Genomic DNA, 11,487 nt, shown 5'->3' with positions numbered 1-11,487 from the left:
CACTCCGCGAATATACATATTATGACACCCCTCTCTGGTCTGGATGTCCGGAAAAGGCGAGGCAGAGGTGAGAATCCTTGCGGACGCAATCCTGCAAGGGACGTCACTTCCCAATGAGCAAGCATGCATGCGATAAGCGGCCCTGAGGGAATAAATATAATTAAGTTATTCATGAGGTTAACAAAGTCATCACCTACGTAAAAATAATGCCTTAAAAACGCGATCCCGACTCGTACTTTGCCGGTTTTTTGACATCGGGGCGGTTCTCATACAATGATGAACCCATTTAAATACCTAAAACTAAATACCCATTTAAAGAGTGAGCTAGCTAAATTTTACGTTATTTTACGCAAACAGTCACTCTTCTTAAGTCATACCTCTTGTGTAACGGATTTTTCGAAGTTAGCAACTGGTCAGAAAAAGGTAAGAATAAAACAACGGTTCATCTTTAACAAGTTTAAATTTCAAAAACAACTATAATTATTATTCTGACCTCATATTACAGATCATAAATAATGGCAAGTGTGAAAGAATATGAAGACGTGGTGCTATCAGGAATATCCGGGCGTTTTCCCGATTGTGAGAGCATCGATGAGTTCGCAGACAAGCTGTTCGCTGGCGTTGATCTCGTCACCGAGGACGATCGTCGCTGGACGCCAGGTAAACTTTGTTCGAAACCATGGCTAGTAAATAAGAAAGCCTCAGGTCACATGTTTGTTAATCACGGCTCCGCCCAGGCGGACAATTACATGTGATCTGAGACATTTATTACTTTGATGACCTAAGTACGTATTTATGTAATCTACTAATACTTGAAATACGTTATTAAAATTCTATTTCTTGTCACGAAAAAAATATGATTATAAAATTACTTATTTAGGTTTGTATGGATTGCCAAAGCGCAGCGGAAAACTAAAAGACCTGGCGCACTTTGACACAGCGTTCTTTGGAGTGCACCCTAAGCAAGCAGAAAAATTGGACCCGCAGGCGAGACTGCTGTTGGAAATCACACACGAAATAATGATAGACGCTGGATACAACCCCACAGAGCTACGCGGCTCTGACACTGGTGTTTATGTGGGCCTTATCCCGTCTGAAAGTTTTCACGCGTGGTTTCAAGACGAGAACCAAATGAATGGCTACGCCTTGCTTGGCTGCAGCAACGCTATGATACCCAACCGAATTTCCTATACATTCGACCTAAAAGGACCGTCAATATCTATGGACATCGCATGTGCGGGCTCTATGCACGCATTGGTGCAGGCCTGGAACGACATCAGAGAAGGCCGTTGTGATGCCGCTATAGTCGCAGGCTCGAACCTCTGCCTTAACCCGGTCACATCACTTGGCTTCCATTATTTGTCCATGCTCTCACAAGACGGTCGTTGTGCCGCGTTTGATGACAATGGACGCGGCTACGTTCGTTCTGAAGCGGTTGTAGCAGTACTCTTGCAACGACGTAGCGCCGCGCGTCGTGTGTACTGCACTTTGTGCGGTGCGAGAACGAACAATGATGGTTATAAGAAGGAGGGTATCAGTTACCCCAACGGAGATTTGCAGTACCGCAACGCGCTTAAGACTTTCGAAGAGGCTCAATTGCGTCCGCAGGATGTCGTTTACGTAGAAGCACACGGCACCGGCACTAAGGCAAGTGATTATTAATAAAATGATTTGCTTTACTTGTTTTGCAGCTATAGCATCTTGGAAAGTCTAGCTGATCTTAATTTTTTGCCATAGGTGGGAGATCCAGAGGAAGGAAATGCGATCACGAAGCTGTTCTGCAAGGACCGGCGAACTCCGCTGCTGATGGGTGCCGTCAAGTCTAACATGGGTCATCCGGAGCCGGTCTCCGGGTTGTGCTCCGTTGCTAAAGTGGTAATAGCAATGGAGCATGGTATTATCCCCCGAAGCCTGCACTACAAAACTCCAAATACCGAAATTCCTGCACTAATTGACGGCCGCATTAAGGTATTTAGATCCTATTATTTACTTCGTTTCATACATAAAATACCTATAAACTACATTCATGTACCTATAAACTTGTTCTGCCTTCGAAATGGCTTAGAATAATAATTTATACACGATTGCCGCGAGAAATACAATAAATAAACCGTTTCCATTGTAACAATCGAGTTATGTATATTAGTTATGTTTTGCCAAAACAAAATCTTTAGAACCATGCAAAAACATTTTAATTCCAACGTTCTCTTTGTCATGAATTGCCAAAACTCGGAGCGAATCTATGTAAGCTGCGACAAGTACTTACTTACCTTATTTATGATTCAGATGGTGGTCGAAAATACGCCATGGCAAGGTGGCTTGGTGACAGTTAATTCTTTCGGGTTTGGCGGAGCCAATGGAAACTTGATTCTCGAAGGAGGACTCGGAGACCGCCTACCCCCATCCAAGTACCCGGCACCGCGCCTCGTGCTTGCCTCGGGCAGGACTGACCAAGCTGTCAAGCAGCTGCTACAGCTAGCCGCGTTACATCCGCGCGATTCGGATCTTCACGCCCTGCTGGACGTCGTGCATGCGCGCGCCATACCAGGGCACCCTTACCGTGGTTACACCATACTAGATCCGGAGCGCGGTGCACCGACCGTTTTGGAGGTGCTCGAGACAGAGGGCGACTCACGCCCCGTGTGGTTTCTGTTCAGCGGCATGGGTTCGCAGTGGCCCGGTATGGCTCGAGAACTGATGCGCCTGCCGCTATTCGCTGCGAGTATCGCGCGATCTGCATTGGCACTCGATCCCTACGGTGTAGATCTCAAGCATGTGATCACAGAGGCGCCGAAGTCAGCCTTTAACAACATCATCAACTCCTTTGTCTCCATCGCTGCCGTGCAGGTGGCACTGGTAGACATGCTGAGGGAGCTTGGCATTCACCCTGACGGCATAATCGGACACTCTGTGGGTGAAATCGGTAAGTGTGATCTTGTTGTATCATTATATTATAATTTATGTTGATTAGAGACTGAAAACAATACATAACTTTCATAAGTTCCTAATTACCAAATGTTCCGTGTACCCAACAATTAAATCTGTAAAACTTAAATACTAACATCGGCCAATGAATGCAGGATGTGCGTACGCGGACGGAACGCTAACAGCAGAACAAACAGTTTTGTGCGCATACTGGCGCGGACGCTGTACGCTAGACTCCGTGCCAGCGTCGGGTGCCATGGCTGCCGTTGGTCTCTCCTGGGAGGAATGTGCCCGTCGCTGCCCCGGTGATATCGAGCTCGCCGCACACAACTCAACTAATAACGTCACGGTAAGACTGCACTGGTCATGATCATAACATGACTGACAATTTCTCATGGAAATTTTTATCCTACCCTACTACATTACTTTCTGTTCAAATTTTAGTATGTAATCTGCCTATTTTAAACAGATCTCGGGACCATCAGCGTCGGTAGAGAAATTTATGCAACAGTTGTCGGCCGACGGCGTATTTGTGCGTATGGTGGACACTGCAGGAATAGCGTTCCACAGCTCGTACATCGCGGGCGTCGCACCACTGTTACTCGAGCGTCTGCAGCAGGTTATTCCTGAGCCCAAACCACGCAGTGTGCGCTGGATCTCCTCTTCCGTACTACAGGATCAATGGGATTCAGACTTAGGTAAGGATTTCCTAGAGTGACGGCCACTAATAACACCAACCTGCACCAAGCAAAAAAAGCACATTGTCAAGGTTTCGGTCTGTTGTTCACTTCACGTTTGATCTCCACTACAACCATTTTTCTAAAACATAGTTAAAATTATTTTTAATTTTTGCAGCTCGACTAAGTAGCGCGGCGTATTTCGTGAACAACCTGGTGTCTGTAGTGCAGTTCGCACCCGCACTCACACACGTACCGGACCGGGCAATGATGCTGGAAATCGCCCCTCACGCGCTCCTTCAAGCCATTGTCAAGCGTGCGATGCCAGACGCTGTACACGTCCCTCTCGTAAACCGCAACGTACCCGACGCTCTCATGCATCTCCTTGCTGCCGTGGGAAAAACCTATGGAACCTGCGCACAGCCTCAGGTGATTCCCATTTCCAAGACTTAGTGCAATTGTATGGCACCTTCAATTACATTCCTACAATTAATTTAGTACATGTGATAGTCACGTGTGGTCCCCGCCAATAACGTTTCTGATCAAATTGTTGATACGTGCAGGTGAGACCCTCATCTAACAAAACTTTAAGGATGACTGTGTGTATGTGTAGGTGGCGAATTTATACCCGCGTGTTTCGTGGCCGGTGTCCCGCGGTACGCCTGGACTGGCGTCACATATCGGCTGGGACCATCGCGTGGAGTGGACTGTATGTGACTTATTGAAGGTTAAACAGAATATCATTGAGTGCGACCTGGATAAGCCTGAAGATTCCTTTATTGCCGGACATAGTATTGAGGGCAGAATCATCTTTCCTGCGGCCGGATACTTGGTGAGTGTTATTAATATAATAAACTAATTTATAAGAGACTAATCATACTCTTCAATCGTACCTTATTAATAAAATGGCTTTGATTATGTGAATGTGTAAAATGAAAATTAATGAATACTTAAACATAAAATGAAGGAACAATATTGTACAGAATAATATTTAATTATGTGCTCGTCATACACATTTTATGATTAAATGTATTTTCATTGAATAGATGCTGGTGTGGCGTACGATAGCGAAGATATTTAAATTGGAAATAGAGAAGATGGCGGTGGTGTTCCAAAATTTACAGTTTCGTCGAGCTACTATTATGTCACGCCTCACTCCAGTGCGTTTTATTATTTCGCTCTTTAGTGGTTCAGGCGAGTTCGAAGTTTGTGAGGGTGGTGAAGTGGTATTTACGGGTTCGGCCCGATTTACCGCCGACCCCGCCGCTGAACGTTTGCCAGTCGCTCTGCTAGATGATGATAATAGTGAACAAGAATACGTGCCCTCGCTGACCTCAGAAGACATTTATAAACAGCTACGCCTTCGTGGATATAACTACAAAGACGAGTTTCGTGGTATTATATCTTCAAACGCGCACGGCACGCGGGGCCAACTCAAATGGGAAGGCAACTGGGTCTCTTTCTTGGACACGATCATCCAATACTCCCTTTTATGCATCGAAAACAGTCTTTTATATTTACCGACCCGTCTGCAACGAGTAGTAATCGATCCCGCGGCGCAGATTGCAGCTGCTAAAGAAGATGGTTTGCCAGTGAAGGTTTACCGCAACTTAAACGTTATTGTTTCGGGTGGAGTTGAGTTGCGCGGCTTGCAGATTTCTTTGGCACCACGCCGCACCAATATTCAGGTGGCTCCCTTACTAGAGAAATATGTGTTTATACCACTGGTAGCTAAGGATGTTGAGAACAATGCGCTTGGCGTCTCAGTGCAGCTGGCGCTCGAAAACTGCAACGTGTTTAAATTGAAACTTACCGAGCAAGCGCACCGCAAGATAGAGAAGGTGTTTTTACTCCCACGTGTAGTGCAAGGTATTTATGTCAAAGTCAAGATTTATTAATCAAGATATCTGTACATTTAGCAAAGGAAAAATGTATTCAATCTGCAAGCAAAATCATAAATAATAATATTTTTGAGAAAAAATGTTTGTACCTACACCGTGTTTCAAAACCAAACTGGTTATAACTGAATACGCACCTTGAGCCATATTTCTACTCCAGTTTTAGAATCTGTACCGGGGGTGCGCGTGGATGCGACGCTGGTAGTGGATGCAGGCTCACAACAGTATGCTGCTACTATGGAACCACTTGGAATAAAGGTACTTAGTAGTCAGATAAGTTACAAAGAGACATACGTGAAACTATTTATAATCAGAAAGACCAACGCCGACACCCGCAGAAAAAAGAACAGTAGAATATTTTTTTTTTTTCCAGTTGTACGAAATTGTAGGTATATTTATATTTATTAACGTCATTAAACAACTTACCTAAAATTATTTCAGGTGGTGTCAAGCACTGCTTTACAGACCGATTGCCACGTTGTTTTAGGCTCAAACATCTTTTTACGGCACGAAGAACTAGCTGCATTGGCAAAAGCATGCATTGCCAACGGTTTTGTGTTGCTAGAAGAGACGTTTCAAGATCTGGATATGTCATCAATGCAGGCAACTGCTTCCAACGCTGGACTGACATTGGTAATATTGTATGCTCTTTGATTTATTCATTTGGTTGTATTATTACAATCTTCTTATGATTAATATGACTGTTGCAATTTCAAAGATATCTCGACGTCGCTCGGAATCGTTTGAATATCTGCTACTGAAGCGCATAGCCGCGAAGCCGGCGTCTAGAGTTGTTATTGAAGTGCAAGAAAATAACTACTCCTGGGTAGATCAGTTGAAGGTCGCTATGAAAAACTCTGAAACCGAGAACATGCTTGTTTATGTGTGGTCAAGCGCTGTTGATTCTGGTGTGCTGGGCCTTGGGACCTGCTTGCGACGAGAGCCCGGAGGCGACTGCCTGCGCGTATACTACCTGCCAGGAGCCACAGAACCTTTTGATCCTGATGCACCAGCGTACAGGGCGCAGGTGTGCCGAGATCTGACATTTAACGTACTGCGCGCCGGCGTTTGGGGTACCTACCGCCACTTACCGTTTGATGACCCGACACAAGTCAAGCAAGAGGTTGGTTATTAATCTACTGTTTTACATTTTTTAGTAATTAAAACTCTTTGTTTTGAAGTTCACTTGATAATACAATTTTATCCTATGACGTGTTCCTCGATGGCAGGTGGAGCATGCTTATGTGAACACGCTAATTCGTGGCGACCTGTCATCGCTACGTTGGATCGAGAGCGACCTGAAGTATGCTGCGAGTGTACCGGCGCTGCACACCGATATATGTCGTGTCTACTACTCGTCGCTTAACTTTCGCGATATCATGCTCGCTACAGGCAAGCTGCAGCCTGACTCGCTACCCACCAATGTCGCTCATAAGGTACTTTCAATATTTTAACAAAGCTTTGGCTAAATTCTCTTTGTACTCATAGTATGTATTAGACTACCTATTACAAGTTTAAAGTTCTATTGCCGGTAGACTTATATTGACTGTGATGTTACTTTAAGTTCTCACGCTTTGTACACATATTTTAAGTCACATACACCACGGCCAGTGCAACCTGTCCGAAACATTGGGAAAAAAGGTAAAATAATGTTAATTAATCGCGTTGGACCTGTATGTGACTTAAAATATGTGATATAATAGACCGTGTCATCTTATTATTTAATAAGGTTCGTCAAGTTCCTGATATTTCGACGCAGTTACTTGCCAGCATGATTACGGGTAATGCATGTTACTGCGTCAAAATATCGAGATCTCGACAAAGATCAACAAAGGAAGGTCTATATATATCTCGGTCAATACAAGTTTAATAAAATTAACCGTGAATCATTCAAAATTCTTAATATAGTGAATTATTAATTTTACAGGGGTGTATACTTGGATTGGAGTTTAGCGGATATTCATCAACTGGCAAGCGCGTGATGGGCTTGGTTCAAACAATGGGCCTAGCAACCACCGTACAAGTCGACAAGACATTCCTGTGGGAGGTGCCTGAGCAGTGGTCTCTGGAACAGGCGGCCACCGTGCCAATGGCGTATGCATCAGCATACTATGCTTTGGTGATTCGTGGGCGTATGCAGCCTGGTGAAGCTGTGTTGGTGCATGCAGGCTCTGGAGGCTTAGGCCAGGCTGCTATTTCAGTCGCTCTGCATGCTGGTTGTACAGTTTATACCACCGTGGGCTCACCTGCAAAACGTGCCTTCCTGCGCGAGCGCTTCCCGCAACTGCCAGATGCTAACATTGCCAATTCGCGAGACTCCTCATTTGAACAAGTTGTAATGCGTCGTACATGTGGTCGTGGCGTCGACCTTGTGCTCAACTCACTTGCAGGCGACAAGCTTCAGGCATCATTGCGCTGTCTCGGCATTGGTGGTCGCTTTCTCGAAGTCGGAAAGTTTGATTTGAGCGCAAACACGGCGCTCGGCATGGCTGTGCTGCTGAAAAACACTACAGTTCACGGCGTCTTATTGGATGTATTGTTAAGTGATAGCGAAGATAGCCCAGAGAAGGCGGAATTAAGACGATGCGTAAGAGAAGGCATTGCGAACGGCGCTGTTCGCCCATTGCCCGTCAATATATTCGACTATGACCAGGTCGAGAATGCCTTCCGGTGAGCTTTTCGTATAAATAAAACTAGAATCTAAATAGTTTTATTCATTCAGGATATTATGTGTATTTTATGTTTGTTAATAAATTGCTAACCGTTGTCTTGGATTGACTTGTAGGTTCATGTCGACGGGCAAGCACATAGGCAAGGTAGTGGTACGCGTGCGCAAAGAAAAACCTGAGAGTAACATATTGACAAAACAACTATTGCCAGCTATTCCACATGCGTACATGCACCCTGGGAAGAGCTACGTGCTTATCGGTGAGTTATGATAATGATAACCCAAAAAATTACGTATTCGAATGAGGTACCTCGTTATCTATCCTATATTTTGTATTTCAGGTGGGCTGGGTGGTTTCGGTCTGCAGTTATGCGAGTGGATGATAGGCCGCGGTGCACAAACGGTTATGCTTAACTCACGCAAAGGCGTGAGCACTGGTTACCAATCTTGGTGTGTCCGCAGGTACTTAAAACATAATTTAAAAATGTTGTATGAAAACTGAGCAGTGTATCACGATTGTTCTTCAATCAATTGGCTTTGTCGTCTATTGCAGACGGTTTATGATGTAAAACCAGAGAGACCCCTTTTTGGTGACCGAATAAACTGATACGAGAGACATGTATAGGTACCACCGACATAACAAGACAGATTTTATTGATGACGGCACTGAAACACCCTGTCTTCGTTATTGCCTCCAGTCTGCGAGTGTGACGAACCAGGCCTAATCACAAACCTCCGGCCAGCCGCTGCCCTACGAGCCTTTTCCAGTCTTAGTGATCAATAATACGAAAAGTAACCATGTCCCTCTTTGCGTAGTAATTAAAGCGAAGCAATGGACTCCCAACTTTTCGTTTTGCATTTGCAACCGCACGCGCACCAAAAAGAATACGCCGTGATAGCCGAGAGGGTCCCATCCTGTGTAACGTATCTGTTTGCTGTATCTTTTATAGATGGCGGGCCGAGGGTGTTCGCGTGTTGATTTCAAGTGCAGATGCAACGACAGAGGCTGGGGCGCGCGCTCTGCTGCAGGAAGCATCTTCAGCTGCGCCTGTTGGTGGCATCTTCAACCTCGCCGCTGTGCTGCATGATGCAATCTTAGACAACCAGACACAAGATACCTTCAGTGCTGTCGCCAAACCTAAGATTGAGGGTTAGTACTCTTCGTTTCAGATTAGATAGACAGATTAACACAAAATTATGTTAATTACTTTTTTTGTTAACAGTGACGCGCAACCTGGATAAGCTATCACGTTTGTTGGCACCGGAATTAGATCATTTCGTAACATTTTCTTCGGTGGCATGTGGGCGGGGCAACGCGGGCCAGAGCAACTATGGTTACGCCAATAGCTCCATGGAACGGCTGTGTGAGCGGCGGCGCGCGGACGGGTTACCGGCGCTAGCGATACAGTGGGGTGCCATCGGCGACGTGGGACTAGTAGCTGCCATGTTTGCAGAAGACGCAGAAATTGGAGGCACAGTGCCACAGCGCATCGCATCGTGCTTGGATACGCTGGGTACACTGCTGCTTGCGTCGCAAGCTGTAGTCTCATCCATGGTGCTGGCTGATCAGCGGCGCGCCAAAGAGAAGCCAGCGCAGAGCCTTGTGCACGCTTTGGCTAATGTACTCGGTAAGGAAAATTGCTAAGTAAACTATTTGGTGTATTAAGTAATTAAATAAGATCGAAATACCAAGGATAACTACCATATCGATAAACAAATGAAGAGGTTTACCATCATTGATCTTAACTCGTACCGTCGTATACTCGTACCGTCTATGCATATTAGCTACTGAGTATTCCTTGACTATTATAACTGAACAATTGGTCGCAGGTATCCGTGACGTCAACAACGTGTCTTCGACTGCGACCCTGACGGAGTTAGGACTGGACTCGTTGATGCTCGCAGAGACCAAGCAGGTGCTCGAACGCAATTACGACGTGGTGCTCGGTGCGGAGGAGATCCGCGCACTCACTTTCGAGAAACTTCGGAGCATGGCTATTGAAGTCGACAGCACGGCGAAGGACAACGTTGTAGCGTAATGAGCCTTTGCTTGGAGGGGAAAGTTATTTAATTTGTGTTAGCTTCCAATAACATTTAGGTTATTTTTGTATGTTTTGTATTTAAAATATATGATTTGTAAATTTTTTAGCAAGTAATAGTACATTGTGCAGCAAGGGAGGTATAAGGGAGTCATACCTCTGCCTTACCTCCTGATACACACAATGTTTTTCATCACATTTGAGAGAAAAATACAAAAAAAAAGCCATATGGCAAAACCTCAAGCAAAACCTTCAACGCAACGTCGGCGCAAAGACCAGCACGGGTAGCATGGTCGCGCGATAGACGATAAAATATCAGGCTGTCCCTATCGCACTATTAGTAAGTGCAATAGGGACGGCCAGATGTTTTATCATTTATCGCGCGACCATAATTGCCTGCCAGAAGTGTATCTTCATCTATATCAGATTATAGACCTGACCAAATCATACCAAATGGCCTAGCATAATTGGTTTTAGGACTATGTACCTAAGCAGTCAACTTTTACTTGTAAACAATATACCTATGTAGGTACCTAGTTTGCTCCTAGAACATTTTTTGAGCCCCTAAATATAACATTGTAAAAATGTATGCTTTTGATTTAGCCCCGCTACTCTGCTGCCAGACTTGTATATTGTAGTACTAGTAAGTACTGACTTAGTAGGATAATAGGAGAAGTGTCTGAGAAATTTTCAGCTTGCCTCAAAAACATATTCCAACATTTATTACTTATTTCTCTATGACGAAGCAAAAAAAAAGAAACAAAAAACAAAGTCAAACCAGATTAAATTCTAACTAATAGCGCCATCTCTTCATACAGAAAGACACTATTTGTGTAACAATCACGCCAATCACAGCACTCCACGTTGCTTTGACCGTTGTGTTTTCATGGAATTGCCTTCAGATGGCAGTGTGAGTAACAAAAATGAGCACAATAATAATTATACTTATTACTTGTTATTACTTAGGTACTTCGATAACTTTTGTTTCTGGCTTAATAATAACTTTATATTTTACGGATTAAAAACTATCGACTGTCTTTTTCTGGTATTCAAACCATCTAACGTAATGGGTTGAGCGGTTTTATAAATATTATAATGTTCGTTTTTAGTCGAGTTCGAAAGCTGGAAACTTAAAAAAAAAGTTATTTATGGTTGATTTATTTACTGAATATTCATATTATATTAACTGAATATTCATTTTAGTTAAATATTCTTTGTATATTATATTTTTTGAACGGCTGCCGTAACGAATGCAGTTTCATAAGCCCAATTTAATTAAT

General features: G+C 44.2%; 1 protein-coding gene across 1 annotated transcript; it reads left to right on the top strand.

Annotated features, from left to right (window-relative positions):
- Nucleotides 1–333: 333 nt before the first annotated feature.
- LOC125232031 (fatty acid synthase-like) lies at nt 334–10,480 on the top strand. The gene is made up of 20 exons (XM_048137641.1): nt 334–423; nt 506–660; nt 881–1,647; nt 1,738–1,968; nt 2,287–2,923; nt 3,081–3,274; nt 3,395–3,623; nt 3,781–4,031; nt 4,216–4,434; nt 4,649–5,471; nt 5,661–5,758; nt 5,942–6,133; nt 6,219–6,623; nt 6,730–6,936; nt 7,428–8,170; nt 8,286–8,428; nt 8,510–8,630; nt 9,119–9,318; nt 9,392–9,796; nt 9,999–10,480. Exons 2-20 carry the CDS (start codon nt 516–518, stop codon nt 10,205–10,207), a joined length of 6,219 nt encoding a protein of 2,072 aa, XP_047993598.1. The 5' UTR covers nt 334–423; nt 506–515; the 3' UTR covers nt 10,208–10,480.
- The last annotated feature ends 1,007 nt before the right edge of the window (nt 10,481–11,487 follow it).

Source organism: Leguminivora glycinivorella, chromosome 12, assembly GCF_023078275.1.
Source record: "Leguminivora glycinivorella isolate SPB_JAAS2020 chromosome 12, LegGlyc_1.1, whole genome shotgun sequence".
Taxonomy (NCBI): domain Eukaryota; kingdom Metazoa; phylum Arthropoda; class Insecta; order Lepidoptera; family Tortricidae; genus Leguminivora; species Leguminivora glycinivorella.
This window is presented reverse-complemented; position numbering and strand designations above follow the sequence as displayed.

Bases quoted from the DNA above. Each gene is read 5' to 3' on its own strand.
- LOC125232031 (XM_048137641.1), top strand. From the start codon at position 516: ATGGCAAGTGTGAAAGAATATGAAGACGTGGTGCTATCAGGAATATCC. The intron at 1,969-2,286 runs GTATTTAGATCC...TTTATGATTCAG, and splicing joins TAATTGACGGCCGCATTAAG to ATGGTGGTCGAAAATACGCC. The intron at 4,032-4,215 runs GTGATTCCCATT...GTGTATGTGTAG, and splicing joins GAACCTGCGCACAGCCTCAG to GTGGCGAATTTATACCCGCG.